Source organism: Giraffa tippelskirchi, chromosome 11, assembly GCF_054371585.1.
Source record: "Giraffa tippelskirchi isolate mGirTip1 chromosome 11, T2T-mGirTip1v1.2.pri, whole genome shotgun sequence".
Classification (NCBI taxonomy): domain Eukaryota; kingdom Metazoa; phylum Chordata; class Mammalia; order Artiodactyla; family Giraffidae; genus Giraffa; species Giraffa tippelskirchi.
This window is the reverse complement of record NC_137285.1, coordinates 31,243,728-31,261,294: the sequence shown is the minus strand read 5'-3', so window position 1 is coordinate 31,261,294 and position 17,567 is coordinate 31,243,728. Positions and strand designations below refer to the sequence as shown.

General features: G+C 43.6%; 1 protein-coding gene across 6 annotated transcripts in view; it reads right to left on the bottom strand.

Moving 5' to 3' along the window:
- The window catches only part of RAPGEF2 (Rap guanine nucleotide exchange factor 2), a 262,263-nt gene that overhangs the window by 148,692 nt on the left and 96,004 nt on the right, over positions 1-17,567 (bottom strand). For all 6 annotated transcript variants that reach the window (XM_081543686.1, XM_081543684.1, XM_081543687.1 and 3 more), the window contains exon 4: positions 6,758-6,841. In XM_081543686.1, the coding sequence (XP_081399812.1) occupies positions 6,758-6,841 (84 nt within the window). The remainder of the gene's footprint in view (positions 1-6,757; positions 6,842-17,567) is intronic.

The following is a 17,567-nucleotide window of genomic DNA, read 5'->3' as shown; positions in this document are numbered from 1 at the left end:
CTTCTAATAGTACTGGCTATAAACAAAACTTTTGAGAAGCTTATGTATCGCCTCATTTAATCCTGTTATACGTTACTGGTATCTCCCCACGTGAGAAGGTATGTAAGATCAGCACATTATTTTTAAAACTCAATGTGGCAGTTTAAGATGATTCATGGTTTTCTTTTGTTTTTCTATTTTCCCATCCCTCCTTTCATAACCACTCTCTCCCTCTGGGCTTCATCTGTGCTGCCACTGTTGGGATGTTGCCAATGCTAGGGGTAAACCTCACCTGTGATGGACAATTTCCAGCACTCTCTCACTGCCCTTCACACCTTTCAGATACAGTTCATGCCCAGTGAAGGTGCCCTTCCATGACATAATTCACCAGGGAGTTATTTTTAAAATGCCAGCCTCCATCTCCAATATGGCATCACATGACAAAACAAATCTGTGCCCTTTCTGGAATATGATGCTCTAATCCTATTCAGCCCTTTATGTGGAATAAGGAATATTTAACTGTACCTTAAGTCCCTACCGCACAGACACAGAATCATTCTTCCATTGTTTCACCCCCTTTCACTATTGAAAACAATCAGTGAGTTCTCAAAGCGATCAGTTAACTTATCACATACACTGGCAAGCAGAAGGGAGGCCCGCAATTTTTAATCTCCAGAAGTCATTGTTTGTCATAGGAATCAAAATGAAAATAGTTATTTCAGCCTCTCAGAACTGATTAGTTAAATGTCTTGTTTCCCCACTTATCCTCATTAGAGCTGCCAGATCTAATTTAAAATGTGATTATTGAAAGCACCCTAGCATAATTTAAATTTTTACATTGTGGGTGTACCTGGTGTCAATGCAAGGGAAGTGCTAACGGTACGTGGACACAGCCACCAAGGTGCAAATCAACGCTGTACTTCCTCCTGCAGCCCCTGCCAGTGTTACCGGAGACCTAACCAACCAGCGGCCCTGGCCTGCCAGCCAAGTGATGCAGGTTTGTAAACTGGGCTCCCATCACTGCCACTGTCCCCGATGCTTGGCAACTCACTACTCCATACCTGGAGGTGCACTTCTATTCCAGAAAAATGATCCTGTTCTCAAGGTCCTGTTGGACCTACTGCCCAGACCCGGACTCGCCTCCTTCACTCGTATTCCTGAGCTCTCACTCGTGCTCTCTGCCGCATCCAGAGCTCCTTTCCAACCACTGCCCAACAGTCTAAACCATCAACCCACTTCCAAATTCCCTCCCTCAGGACTTCCCTGGTGGTCCAGTGGCTAAGACTCCTAGCTCCCAATGCAGAGGGCCCAGGGTCAATCCCTGGTTGGGGAACTAGATCCCACGTGCTGGGATTAAGACTAGGGCACAACCAAATACATTACTTTTTTTTTTCTTTAAGATAAAATTCACTTCCTAAAGAGCCACCCTTAACTACCCTCTACATACATTAAAATACTCTTGTCTCTGAGAGGATTTAGCCTTAGCTAAACTGATTCACACTATACCATTTAATGATCCCTATGCAGCTTTTTCATGTTGCACATATGACTGCCTCATCTCCCCAACCAGGTATTAAACTGCCTGCCCGCAGGGTGGAGACCACCGTGCTTCCGTGTAGATGCCAGAACATAGAGACTTAATGCATGCTTAATGTAAGTAGGACTTAATGCAAGTTTCAACTAATATTGGAAATAACACAGAAATAGGCCTCAAAATTGGAACTCTACCAAACCCGCTTCAGAATAAGAGAAAACCCACAAATATGAAAAGCGTCAGTAAACCAGTCCTAAATTTTGATGGCATTTCAATGTTCAGCCGTTCCCACGGACAGCGCTTTGCCAGTTACTGATCGGATTTCTTATGCCGCATGCAGAGCACAGGCTGCTTCAACTATCACATCTGCACCAAACAAAATCTGGTTCCCAGACCTTAAGCCCCATGCGTCAGAAGCCTTTACCCTTCTGTGTAGCCTTTGTCCCAAACCTTTTTGGCTCCCAGCTTTCATTATGAACTTCCCCTTGTCATCATCCAAGTTCCAAGGCTCACAGCTAGTCTGGGCTTATCTTTTCCTTCAGCCTGACGTCTGGTTCCTCGTTGATACAAAGGGGTAGAGACTGCTGACTGACTGCTCTAAATATTAAAAATAGAGAAAGTTTTTAACTGTCAGAGCAATAAAAATATTATCTGTTTATGATTAAATATGGTATGCATGATCATTTCTATTGAAAGGCCCTTCCTTGGAGGCCTTTATGATTAAATTTACTCAAAAAATCAGATTCGGTGTTTTATTTGGCTACATCAGGTTTTAGTTGCAGCATGCAAACTGTTAGTTGCAGCATGTGGGATCTAGTTCCTGGACCAGGGATTGAACCCAGGCCCCCTGCCTTGGGAGCATGGAGTCTTAACCACAGTACCACCAGAGAAGTCCCCTAGATTCAATATTTTAGTAGGAGTGTTATTTACTTTTTGTCCCAAGATTATGACCAACATAAATTCAAGAAGAATCTGTATAACAGTAAAGCTTCATGTCTAAAACATCTAGTGTACTGTTTTTTACTTTTTTTTTTACAAATAAGTGTAAAAATGATTTTTATATTAATAGAAAAAGAGTCCAATCCTATGAGTTGATACACAACCTAGGTAAGGGAATTCCCTGGTGGTTCAACAGTTGGGACTTCAAGCTCTCAACGCCAAGTGCCAGCATTCAATTCCTGGTCAGGGAGCTAACATCCTAAAACCTCACAAGTTGTGTAATGTGGTCAAACAAACAAAAACCTAGGTAAACTATGTCCTTCTCTATAAACAATCCAAATCACGTTGCAAGTTTAGAAACAGTCCGGGCCTATCTTTAATACCTAAAATTATCAGCCTTTCAAAGAGGTCAGCAACTAAAAAATAATATTAATCCAAGTTACTTTTCTATGACTTTACTATAAACAGGCTTTGGTATTTGTAGAATGGGGCGATTTTAGAATTAAGAAAATTCAAGAATATAGCAATTGCTATTACAGTTCCTTAAATTCATGGATTTGGAGCACATTAGGGCAATAAACATTATTAATATTGCCCTGCCCATTAGGTACAGAAAACCAAACGTTCCTTTAAAAACTATTTCTACACCTGCATCTTCAGCTGAGATAACTTTCATCCACTGCTTACCAGCCCCACTGCAGCTGCAAATGATGCCTCTGAAAACCTTATGGAAAAAATGCCTTCATTAAGACACGTCACTACCCTTTGCCTGTCACTGTCTAAATATACCAACCCACCTACCACAACGGCAGATGTAAACAGCAGGGCAAAGCCTGGACCACTTAGTGACCACAGCTGCTCTGCTTATAGGCCTGGAAAAATACACACAGGCTATACCATTTCCATGTTCATCTATGGCAAGTGTCCACTCTGGCCTTTTCCTAAAGGAGAGTGAGAACAATCCCTGCTGTACCGCTGCCTTACTTTGCTCACCCTCTTTCTGATCATACAAAGATACTGAATTTATTTTAAATAAAAGAAAAACATAACGATATGTTGTACATTGCTTCGAGAACCCAAATTGTACTCCAAATAAGAGTTTAGCTTTATGTGTAACATTATAAGTGACATGACAGCCACTGTACAAATATCCATGTTTCAAAACTTGGTAAATATCTAACAGGTTTACAACGAAACTCATAAAACAACATCTCATTACTGACATGGCTTGCAGTGCGGCAGAGTGGACATGTTGTCACTGACAGTCACAAAGGAATTCATGAGCTCCACAAATGTTAAAAATCTCATCAAGGAACAATACTCATGCTTGAACAACCAAAATAAAGAACAATCCTCATCTGTCTAAAAAGAAAACAAAAATAAAAAATAAACACATAAAATGCTGGCCTAAATGTCAACTGAGGAATCCAATAAAGCTCATGAAATCTGGAAGCCAAATAGCAGATTTTCTTCATGGACACCACCCTTCCCACTGGGTGGTATCAAGGCAATTTCAGGAGAATTTGTTAAAAATATGACAATGTTGTTCAAAGTGTTTTGATACAGAACTAGCTGTTTAGGGTGAATTACCTTCAAAATGAGTTGAAACTTTCAAGAGAATGGTCAGGTTACTGATAACCAATTTCCAGGCTAATGTGAGAAAAACATGGTAAACAGAGAGAGTCACCCATGAACTGGCTGTTTTATAAAACCAGACTGCTCCTAACACCTAGTCCACAAGATGCTTTGGCCAAACCTCAGTGTTTGCTGGACAGGGAAGCATCTATGACTCACTGTCAACCTTTAAGGCAGGACCAGCAGAGGGCCCTTCAGGACTGTTCCTAAGGCAACATCCCCAGAGGAAACAAACAACTTGGACACAGCAAAGGTCACCAGGTGCAACATGAAGAAATAACCTATAAATAGCGCTGGCCTGTCACTCAGTCGGAAACACCGTCCCTCCTCATCCCATTACAGCCCTGACTCGCCAGCATCTGACAGCCAGAGTACCTTGTGTTATCTTTGAAAATAATTAGAAATGGGAGCCAATGTGTTCACGGAATAGGTCTGAACTGCAAGTCCTCTTTCTTACAGAACAGCAGTTTTCAGAACATTGGGTTCCCTTTCCACAAGTTACAACAAGCTGTCACTTGAAGCTGACGGTGGCTGGCAATCAAGAAAGACAGCCACGGGCTTCCTCTGCCATGCTGGGAACTCAGTCTATAGACTTCAATCCTACAACAGACCTGGTATCACAATGATGAAGTTGCTAACCTCCGTTCTAAGACGCATAAACTTCAAAGCACGTTCATTATAGCATTATTTATAATAAAAGGTATCAAAAACTTACCCTTTACAATTATTAACCAGATTGTGGAAAGTTCAAGTAACTGAACATTAAACAGACATCAAAATGCATAATGAGTAAGCTTTTATAAAGAGTTTCTGACATTATGAGCCAAGCACATACATGAACTCTTTAACTGAAATTAGCAAGACATTAAATTGTTTATTAAGTATGTAGAACACATACATGCAAGGCTAAATGGGAAAAGACTAGAATATTAAAGGATCACTATCTTGGATGAGACTTCAGGTAATATTTTCCTTCTCTTTGATCATTTATATGATAATTACCATTATTTTTTACATTAAAATTATATTTAATTTTTAACATATAACAATGCTTGAATATTTTTTGTCTCTACTCACTTCCAAGTTCAGAAATAGAGTCAGAGCCCCCAGAAAGGGAGCAGATAGTAGGTCCTACATGTGAAGGAAAGAGAAGAGTGTTCTAGTCAATTCTCTATCTCTTTGGGAAACAGAATCCCAGGGATGACAGAGATCTCTCACAGGGTCACACCAGGCCTCCCAGGCAGAATTCCAGGTGGACGACCACTCAGCAGCCTGTACTGCCATTTCCTCAGTGATGAAACGCAGGTAACAACCATACCTACCTCAAGGGACAGTTATGAAGTTAAATGATTTATATATAAAGCTTTCCAAATGATGCCTGGCAAACAGAAAGTACTACCGACAAAGCCTCATTCTCTCATCACTGCAATACCACTACAACTATGACTTCTGTGACAATCAAGGCCCCCATCAGCACCCTCAACGTCCCACAACTAGGATCAGTTATACTGTAAGAACAACAAACCAACAGGCAATGGTGCTTCCTTCCCTCATGGGCCACTCTCCCAGGAGAGTAACGCCCGCCACCAGAAGGGTGGGGAGGCTGGAGGCTGGAGGCTGGGGGATGCTCCTATTGGAGGCGGTGCCTCCGGCCCTCCTTTCTGCCACCCCAGCACATCCCCACACCTCTGTACCTCCCCTGGCTGATAAAAACTTCCTCTCCCTATCCTGCTCACTCTTTCTTAGAAAAATGTATAAAACACATTCTTCACGTGTCCCTCATCCATTCAGAAATGATTTATCAAGAATATATCATAATATGTTTATAAGAGAGTTAGGTTATAGAAGGTGGGGCTTGGAGGGGCACGGATTGCTACCCTTTAATATTAGTCAATTTAAATAAAGTATGTGTTCAGTCATTTTAAATAAAGATACTTGGTTAAATTTTTTAAATCTTTAGACAAAATTAAAATATTTAATTGTAAAAAATATACAGTCAGGGGGAAAAAAACAATTCCTGAAACTCAGTGGTCCCAGGAGGCCTCAGGAACCCACTGCATTTGTGGCTGGGGAGCCCTGACCCTTTCTGGCTGCAGCTGATTGGAACCAGGTTAACAGCTGTCCCCGGCCCATCCCCCAGATTGTGGCCTGAAGATCAGAAGAAAAGACACAGACACAGCGATCAAATGGTACGGATGTCAGTGACACAGGTCACAAATCAACAGTCAGCACCTGGGAGCCAAAGTCACAGCGAGAGCCCGGGAGAGGGGACGGGTCCCAGAGATGAGACCACAGGGACCCAGGGGCGGCCCAGGCCAGCTGGGTTTCTCGTCCCACGTGGGCCCATGGCACCCCCTCAGCCTCTCGTTAGATGTGCAGGAGACTCCCTGTTACAGAGGCAGTCTCCAGTTCCTCTGAACAAACATGACCTCGACTAGCCTGGCACATTCATGGAGCATATCACAGATGTGTTCTCCACCCTTGCCCTTCATTACAGAAGTTGGAACAGTGTGTACAGCACAGCAGAGTCCTTTCTTAAGATTTACATACCAACACCCCAAGGTACTGCCCTCCTTTGTGTCAGTAGAATAGGAAATTAAAGCAGAGAGGAATTCTGCAAAAGGATTTCAAGCTCTATGAATCATCTACTCCAAAACGTCTATACAATACCTGCTTCGTGGAAGAAACATGGATTCCTTGATGAACACGGAACCGGAGAGAAGGATGTACCAGCAGGTCCCAATATCATCAGGACTGAAAAGAAAAGACAAGAACGTCAGATGATTGTCTCCAACAAATATAAATAAAAATAAAAACACACAAAGCACATTGTTCCCATCTTAGTCTCAGAATCCTGAAGAACAATGAAATATCATAAAACATGTACCTAAAATACCATTCTTCACCCACTGGAATCACTTTTAAAAATGATTTTTCACAGCCAAATAACCTAAAGATATCAGTATATTTAAACCTACAGCATGTGCCATTTTCATTCCAAGTTTTATTTTTTAGTTTAATTTTTTGACCTGAAAATATTTTGTTTCATAAAAAGAAAAATACAAAGAGGTAAAGAGTAGAACTGAGTTTTCCCACCCATCTCCCCCATCTACCAAGCCCCCACATTTCTCTACCACAGTTGTGGGCATCATTTAGAACTTCTTCATGCACACAGGGATGGACAAACACTCATTCCCTCCATCCTCTTTCCTTCTTTATAGAGAAGAGGGCATATGCTACGGCGTTCCTTCCTGTGTGCTGACGCAGAGGTCTTTTCATCAAAAGATAGCTCTCTTGTTAGATGTGGCTTATCTGACTTAAGCAAGCCCCTGCGTGTGTGCGTGCGTGCAAAGTTGCTTCATGCATGCCTCACTCTGTGATCTCATGGACTGTAGCCCGCCAGGCTCCTCTGTCCATGGGATTCTCCAGGCAAGAATACTGGAGTGGGGTGCCCATGCCCTCCTCCAGGGGATCTTCCTGACCCAGGGATCAAACCCACATCTCCTGTATCTCCTGCATTGCAGAGGCATTCCTTACTGCTGAGCCACCGGGGAGCCAAGCAAGCCCCTACTGCCCATCATTTCAGTGGTTTCTAATGCATGTAATCATTAAAAAATAAAATGAAAACTGTAATGAGTGATCTTGTACCTACAGGAGTAACTGTGATTAGTAACTAGATGTGCAGCTGCTGAGTCAAAGGGCACAGACAGTGTAACTCTGATAAATACTGAGTGGTTATTGAGTAACTCAGGAGCCTACCACCTCCCCAAGGCTGTGCTAGTAGAGTCTATTTATGTAATAAATATTTAACAAATTTTCAATGAGGGCTGTTCTAGGTGCCTAGGGGACTCCAGGAAACAACAGCAACAAAGATCCCTGTCCTCCTGGGGCTTATATTCTGGTTGGACAATACACACAAAAATAAATACACTTAACTTCCCTGGCTATTCAGTGCTTAAGACTCCGCGCTTCCAAGGCAGGGGGTGTGGGTTTGATCCCTGGTCAGGAAATTATTAATAAGAACCCATATACCACGTGGCATGGCCAAAACGCTAAAAAATAAATAAAAGAAGAAGTAAGCAATAAATATAATAAATTAGTAAATTATAAATCCATGCTCTGGGGAATAAGTTAGTGTAGGGCAAGGAAAATAGGAGTGGGTTGTGATCGTTTTACATGCTCACTGAACAGAGCACAATGGTCTCACTGAAAAGAGTACATCTGAGCAAAGGGGATGAGGGGCCAATGGCTCCCAGACGGTGAGGCTTCTCAGCCAAGGGCACGGAGGTTGTGTAGAGGCCTCGGGCCGGGCAGCCAAGCAGGGAGGAGAGGGTGCGGCGAGGCGAGGGGTGAGGGCATTCTGTCCCTGAACCTGGTTGTTTATCACACATTGGGGATTTTGTCAATCTGCTCAACAAAAACTGTATCTCAGTTTACTTTTACTTTTCCTCTTATTATTGTAAAAGCACCTTTCTTCTTATGTTCATGAGCCCTACGCATTCCTTTTGCTGTGAAATCGTAACTTTTAGCCAGTGCTCTGCAAGCCATGGGACTTTTTCTTACCTGGAAGCACTTTATAAAAACTATCATTTTGAAGACACGAGCTGTGACAACCTTCTCCCCAGGTTGCTGCTTCAGCTTTGACTTTGTTTAGTGTGCTTTTTGCCATGTGCTGAGTTCTTTTTATTTTAAAGAGCCAAGTTTATCACATTTATTTGTCAGAACAGAGCTCAGCTTACTGTGAAAACAGAAAGCCAAACACAGCAGTGGCTGAACCACAGAGAGAGTTCATTTCTTTCACGTGTACAGTAACAAGCGGTGCTGGAACCAGGCTCTTCCTGCTGTGTGGCTCGGTAACCCCAGTCTGGGGCCCCCATCTCAGACTCTAAGGGGCCGCTCCAAACTTCCCCACCACGTGCACATTCTAACCCCTAGAAGGAGGTACGTACCCACCCATCTTTCCTGAGAGAACGGCATGGAACCTGCATCCTGGCAAACCACACCTGAAACAGTCTGCAGCAACCTCTGCCAAATCTTTTTATATTTTGGCAAGTGGATTACGAAAGTTTTTAAAGGACACCAATGCTTCCCAGGTGGCGTTAGTGGTAAAGAACCCGCCAGCCAACGCAGGAGACATAAGAGACGCAGGTTCGACCCCTGGGTCAGGAAGATCCCCTGGAGAATGGAATGGCAACCCACTCCAGTATTCTTGCCTGGGGAATCCCATGGACAAAGGAGCCTAGACGGCTACAGTCCATGGGGTCGCAAAAGAGTCAGACATGAATGAAGCAGCTTAGCATACAGGCACGCACACAAATGCTATTTACAATTCTGTATAAGCTATTTAAAACACTAATTAACATCACCTAATCATTTTCATTGCTATCTGCTTCTAACTCAAATCAACAAGTCACTGTTTCCCCCCACCAAGTCCGTCCTCTAACTATTTTACAACTGCTCAGTCCTCCATAGCAAAGCCTCAAGAAAACATAAAGGAAAATTACTATCAAGTTTAGTTCCATAGAAACCACCAAAGTAAAATGATTTCACAAATGAAAATGTAAAGTACTTCAAAAAATAATTTATACCCTTTTCTCTCCAGTCTTTAGTCATGAGCTTTTGCAATTAACACTGATTCACCTAATTTGGGAGGATGGGAGGGCAAATGTACTTCTCTTCCTATATGGTGACAATATATATTATTAATTCTGATTTCTGTCGAGTAAAACTCTGTTCTGACAGATGCAAGAATGGTTTAAATTTTTTAACGACAAGTAATAAATCATTGAAACAAAAAGAATTATCTTGTAAACTTATCTGCTCTCGCACTTACAAAGCTCCCATTATCACCAAAAGACTGGTCGACAGAAATGAGATCTAGAAAAGTAGGAAATTGAGGCTGATCACCACTGACTAACTAGGCACATGACCCAGTAAACACAAATAATGAACTGTTATCAAGGTAAGAAGCACAATAAATGTCACCACGGTCCGGATGAGCCATGACACAGAGAATATAACAAACATTCTCTGGCTTTTTAGTTATTCCATATAGGTCCATTTGGAAGGTAAAATTACTCTGGACAAAACGAACACAAGGTTTGTAAACTCAGCTTTCCCGGTGCTGATCAGAAAACACGCTTGAAGAAGCAATCCACGTCCAAAATGGACAATATACTGTGACAGTAAACACTCTGGTCCCCTGAACACCCATCAATTATCCTACAAATAGGGCTGATGCTTCTTACCAAGAAAGCCACAGCAAAGATTTAAAAATAAGAAACTGGTCCTCTAGACCTCGCCCACTTACTATAATGTCATTTGCCTGATGGATGAGCTGTTTCTCTCCCTTTTCCAAAAATTCAAATCTTAACTCACAAAAGCTGTGTTTGTTGCAGGAGGCATTTGCAGAGAATGACCATTGCCAACACTTGACTGGATTTGGTGGGCATGTACTACCTGCCACACCAAATATGACAGTCAAAATGCCTTGATTTTTAAAAAAATTTTATCACAGTATTTTGATTTACAATAGTTTGTTGGTTTCAGGTGTAAAGCAAAGTGAATCTATTTTATATATACATTTGTGAAAGTGAAAGTTGCTCAGTTGTGTCCAACTCTTTGTGACCCCATGGACTATATAGTCCGTGGAATACTAGGATGGGTAGCCTTCCTCTTCTCCAGAGGATCTTCCCAACCCAGGAATCGAACCAGGATCTCCTCCATTGCAGGCTGATTCTTTACCAACTGAGCTACATATGTGTGTGTTTAAAACATAAACAGTATCTGTTTTATACATACTAGTACTCTTGCCTGGAAAATCCCAATGGATGGAGGAGCCTGGTGGGCTGCAGTCCATGGGGACGCTAGGGGTCGGACACGACTGAGCGACTTCGCTTTCACTTTTCACTTTCATGCACTGGAGAAGGAAATGGCGACCCACTCCAATGTTCTTGCCTGGAGAATCTCAGGGACAGCGGAGCCTGGTGGGCTGCTGTCTATGGGGTCACAGAGTAGGACACGACTGAAGCGACTTAGCAGCAGCAGTAGCAGTAGTGTGTATATCTCAATACCAATCTCCCAGTTAATCCATCCCCTCCATTACCCTCTGGTAACCATAGCTTATTTTTCTACATCTGTAATTCTATTTCTGTTTTGAAGATAAGTTCGTTTATACCATTTTTTTTGTATGTGTGGGTACCAGTGGCAAAAACTTTTATTTTGAAGTCCTTACTCTTAAAAAACAAAAACTTTTTTTGTATTGGAGTATGGCTGATGGCATTAGCTTGGCTCACTGGTAAAGAATCTGCCTGCCAATGTAGGAGACGCAGGAGACACAGGTTCAATCCCTGGGTCAGGATGATCCCCTGGAGATGGAAATGGCAACCCACTCCAGCATTCTTGCCTGGAAAATCCCATGGACAGAGGAACCTGGCGGGCCACAGTCCATGGGGTTGCAAAGAGTCGGACATGACTAAGTGACTGAGCACACACATAGCCAATTAACAGTGTGGTGATAGCTTCAGGTGGACAGCAAAGAGACTCAGCCCTGTATATATATACACACATGTATATCCATCCCCCTCCAAACTCTCCTCCCATCCAGGCTGCCACATAACAGTGAGCAGAGTTCCATGTGCTATACAGTAGGTCCTTGTTGGTTATCCATTTTAAATACAGCAGTGTTGTATCCTTTTTTAGATTCTACATTTAAATGATATCATATATTTGTCTTTCTCTTAGTTCACGCAATATGACAGTCTCTAGGTCCATTCATGCTGCTGATAATGTCTTTATTATTGAGTTGTCTCTTTTAAAGATCCATATCTTATCAGTCAGTCAGTCAGTTCAGTCGCTCAGTCATGTCCAACTCTTTGCGACCCCATGGACTGCAGCAAGCCAGGCCTCCCTGTCCATCACCAATTACCAAAGTTTACTCAAACTCATGTCCATTGAATTGGTGATGCCATCCAACCATCTCATCCTCTGTCGTCCCTTCTCCTCCTGCCCCCAATCCTTCCCAGTGTCAGGCTCTTTTCAAACAAGTCAGTTCTTCACATCAGGTGGCCAAAGTACCAGAGTTTCAGCTTCAGCATCAGTCCTTCCAATGAATATTCAGGACTGATTTCCTTTAGAATGGACTGGTTGGATCCCCTTGCAGGCCAAGGGACTCTCAATAATCTTCTCCAACATCACAGTTCAAAAGCATCAATTCTTCGGCACTCAGCTTCCTTTATAGTCCAACTGTCACATCCATACAGGACTACTGGAAAAACCATAGCTTTGACTAGATGGACCTTTGCTGGCAGTAATGTCTCTGCTTTTTAACATGCTGTCTAGGTTGGTCATAACTTTTCTTCCAAGGAGTAAGCGTCTTTTAATTTCATGGCTGCAGTCACCATCTGCAGTGATTTTGGAGCCCAAAAAAATCAAGTCTGCCACTGTTTCCACTGTTTCCCCATCTATTTCCCATGAAGTGATGGGACCAGGTGCCATGATCTTAGTTTTCTGAATGTTGAGCTTTAAGCCAACTTTTCCACTCTCCTCTTTCACTTTCAACAAGAAGCTCTTTAGCTCTTCACTTTCTGCCATCAGGGTGGTGTCATCTGCATATCTGAGGTTATTGATATTTCTCCCGGCAATCCTGATTCCAGCTTGTGCTTCCTCCAGCCCAGCGTTTCTCATGATGTACTCTGAATATAAGTTAAATAAGCAAGGTGACAATATACAGCCTTGACGTACTCCTTTTCCTATTTGGAACCAGTCTGTTGTTCCATTTCCAGTTCTAACTGTTGCTTCCTGACCTGCATACAGATTTCTCAAGAGGCAGGTCAGGTGGTCTGGTATTCCCATCTCTTTCAGAATTTTCCACAGTTTGTTGTGATCCACACAGTCAAAGGGTTTGGCATAGTCAATAAAGCAGAAGTAGATGTTATTCTGGAACTCTCTTGCTTTTTTGATGATCCAGCCGATGTTGACAGTTTGATCTCTGGTTCCTCTACCTTTTCTAAATCCAGCTTGAACATCTGGAAGTTCACAGTTCACATATTGTTGAAGCCTGGTTTGTAGAATTTTGAGCATTAGTTTACTAGCGTGTGAGATGAGTGCAATTGTGCAGTAGCTTGAGCATTCTTTGGCATTGCCTTTCTTTGGGACTGGAATGAAAACTGACCTTTTCCAGTCCTGTGGCCACTGCTGAGTTTTCCAGATTTGCTGGCATATTGAGTCCAGCACTTTCACAGCATCATCTTTTAGGATTTGAAACAGCTCAACTGGAATTTCATCACCTCCACTAGCTTTGTTCGTAGTGATGCTTCCTAAGGTCCATTTGACTTCACATTCCAGGATGTCTGGCTCTATCTAGGTGAGTGATCACACCATCATGATTACCTGGGTCGTGAAAATCTTTTTTGTATAGTTCTTCTGTGTATTCTTGCCACCTCTTCTTAATATCTTCTGCTTCTGTTAGGTCCATACTATTTCTGTCTTTTATTGAGCCCATCTTTGCATGAAATGTTCCCTTGGTATCTCTAATTTTCTTGAAGAGATCTCTAGTCTTTCCCATTCTATTGTTTTCTTCTATTTATCTTCACTGATCACTGAGGAAGGCTTTCTTATAAAAGTAAGCTACTTAGAACCAAGAATACAAAAACAATGAGTCGCATAAGTTTCTTATAGTAAGATGCCACCAATAAAATCTGTTTTACTCAATTGGCCAGAAAAGTGTCCTGAGTTCATTAGAAACCACTGTGCTACCCTGCCCTCTCCTGCATTTATAATAATTATGTGTCAGGCAGGCAGTGTTTCAGTGTAGACATAACCCACTTTCCTTCAAAATCTGCAACCACGCCCCCTCCCACAGGGCATCTGTCACCACGCGACTCTATATGTGCCAAATAATGACTATTTTTAAAAAAGAAATTACCTAGCAGTAACAGCATCAAACTTGTCTACACTTAGAGGGGAAGCGAAATGAATCCGAGATCTCGTTTGCAGACATATGTGGCAACGCAGCTGGCTAACAGAAGACTGACGAGTAGAATAATAATTACAAGCCTAACAGGAACAAAATGGCAGGGGAAAAAAAATACTACAAGTCAGTCACTATGGATACAACTAATTTTATTCACCAATGTCATTTATATTTTTCCCAGTTGTTTAATGTTTTAAAATTATGAGCTCAGGAGTCCCATCAAGGATCGCTGAAATGGTAAAAGCTGAATCTCAGAGTAACTGACCATTTCCAAATAACTTTAGTGTTACATCACCAGTAACAGGCAGGAAAGAGACACCTAAGATTACAGAGGCCCCTCTGATCACCGAAATGGACACTCAGAGGCGACCTGCAAGTTTTAGACAGGGCTGAGAACTCCAACGGACAAACAATTTGATTCCAACACCGCCCATCCTACACCTGACAAGATGAAAGCCACAATGCCCAGGGTATGAGCCTCAGCAGAGCTTCTGTTTTGATTCTGTCAACAGAGAGAAAATGAATCAAGCCAAACAAAAGAAGCAAGCAAAATATAAGCAGGACATCATAAAATGACCGATCCGCCATGCCATGTGATCAGACAGAAGGACCCTAAAAGGCCATTACGACTGACCAGTCCAGGGGCCCACGCCTCCTGGGCTAAACCAGAAGGGCAGGTGCAGCCTTGGAATGACGGCAAGCGGCCACTGTAACCCGGCCCCACTCTTCCCAACTCACTTCCCTCTGGTCCTCAGCACAAACCCCCTTCCTAGATGGTATCTCCCCACCTTCTAAGTCACCCTGCACCCCAAAGGAATGGCTCTAACACCACTTCTTCAATGAGGTCTTCTCACTGATTCCCACACTCCAAAATACTTATCCCATCTAATTTATTCTGTTTTGTGCTTTTCTCTATCCATTTCTCATCCCTGAGCAATCTAGGTGTCTCCCTCCACCTGCATGAAGGCCCCCTGCAGACAGGGCCAGGAGCTGCAGCTTGTAGGAACGGGGCAGGATCTTGGCAGCATCTGCTCAGGGAACCGAGATCAAGACATGCTTCTGCTTATAACCTGGACAGGAGGAAGCCAGCCCCAACAACCAGCACCTAAAAGCAGCAGTCTGATGCCCTGCAAAGAGTAAAATTTTGGAACACACATTCTTTCACACCAGCCATGTGATCCTGGTGACGTCAGCCCCTGGGGCTCTGATTCCTCAACCATGATATGGGGATATTAGTCCTTCTTCACAACGTCACTGTGATCTAATGACACAGTACATATCAAGCACCTGCATAGCAGGGACACAGAACACTGGTCTCTTCCTCTCTTTCTCTCCCTCACAACCACCTCTGAAAGGGTCACCTACACCTTCCCTCTCTGCTCTCAACCCCAACAAGTCCTGGGCTTCAGACTGCACACCACTCACCAACCTACACTGTTTCCGCCGCCTGTGCCTCAGGGCCTTCGAACAAACCTGCTCTTCCAGCTCCTAAAGGGTACCTTCAGCCTAGTAAACTTCTTACTCATCCTTTGAATTCCAGGTTAACGACCACTTCCTCTGAGAAACATTTTAGTACCTTGCAAATAAAGTGAGTCACTCTCTGCTGGGTTCCCAGCCACTCTGGACTTGTTCACAAGAAGCAGAGCATCATTATCTCAGAAGTCTTTCCTCTCATTACCTCAGAAGTCTTTTCCTCTACTCGTCAGTACCTCCACAGACACACTAGACGATGCTCGACTGGCACTCAGATAATTTATTAATAAGTTAATTAATAGCTGAATAGACACTAACTCAGGTGAGGTGTTAAAGTGTCTGAAAGTCAAAGCTGTGAGTTTCAATTTACCAAGAACTAGAAAAATGAAGTGAGGGTTAAAGAATGTCGTTGACAATAACCTAGATGTCCACAGGGCGGCAGTGTCTCCCCATGAAAGGGTTATGTGAGCAGCTGCATGGTCCCCGGCTCCCCTGTAGGATCAGGAGAATGAATACACTGATGGGGGGAGAGGGGAGTGCGGATAATAAGCTAATAACTCAAAAGAAAACAGATTAAGTCAGAAAGGTGGTTATCAGAGGGCAAAAAAGTAATTGGGGAGAAGCCACTTAATTCAGTTGCTAATACAATATGAAAATTTAACTGAAGCCCAACTGGCCAAAAGGCTTCAAAAAGGGTAGGAGGGATGGGGTGAAAAGGGGGCTTCAGGCAAGGGCACTCCTGTCCTCGTGCCAGCCACCTGACATCTGGTGTGTGTGTGTGTGTGTGTGTGTGTGAGTGTGTGTGAGTGTGGTCTGTGTCTGTGTGTGTGCGTGTATTTAAAGAGGGGGGATGTCAACCAACAGAAACTAGAGGAATGGTCCCCATGCAAAAAACACACAATCGGGATGAGAATTTAGTGCCCAAGGAGTGCATCGAGTCTACAGGAAGGGTCTCCCCTGGGAGCAGGTCAAGGGCAGCGCGGTACAGGCAGGAGGGACGGGAGTGGAGGATGCCCTGTGGGGCTGTATGGGGCGACAGCCTCTGGGGCATCAGGACACATGGATGCACAGAAGCGGCCTCCGTTCAGGAACACGGTGGGTGATACAGCCGGTGATACAGCCGGAAACATCCAGGGCCGGTGGAGAGGGCACCCACTCAGGGAAGGGTGGGGAAACGCAGCCACGTGGGCCCACAAGCATCAGGGTTTGGGTCAGTTTAGAAAGGGAGGCTGCACTGTATTATGCACACTACCCAGATGCAACCCCACCTTCACACAACAGCCGCCGGCATCTGGGAGCAGTGTTACCTCCCGGGCCTACTGGCTTCTGTCAATGGGAACTAAAATGAAGACCATCCAAATTCCACCAAGTAAATGGAGCCCACAAGCAAGGAACCCAGAGGGCCGGCCACCAGAGACCATGACTAGGAAAATACTTGTTTCTTTTCCTACAGCTGCTATCCTGGTAACGTCATCCAGCCTAAGGATAACACAGAAAACAGAAAGTCTTCCTGAATTTCTTCCTCTGCACAACCCACCACCACATCCTGTAGGGTCCCCTCCAAAGCCCCTGCTGAAGTTTGAGATCTTATTCTATTCCCCCCATCAACACACACACACACACACACACACACACACACACACACACGGTCACTAGTCTCTTCTGACTGGTGCAGACGTGTACTCTCAAATACACAATTATACCAAAAACCAGAGCAGGACTAACTCTGCCTTCTGACACCAGATGACCCTCTACCCTCTCACAGGAGCCCAGCAGCAAGTTCAGACCAGAGGTTCTCAGTAGGAACATGGCCAGCCCCTGGGGACAGAACCTTGTCCAGCTCTTCTACCACTAACAGCCACCACGATGGAATCAAGGAGGATTTCCCATGAACGAAGTGTTCCAGGGCTTAAAACTGTAGCCCTGACAATCACCACCTTCCAACATACAGATGGAATAGATACATAAGAATTGTGCTCTTTTTCACAAATGCATTACCATCACTTCTGCTACTGGATTTACCAAAAAGTTTAG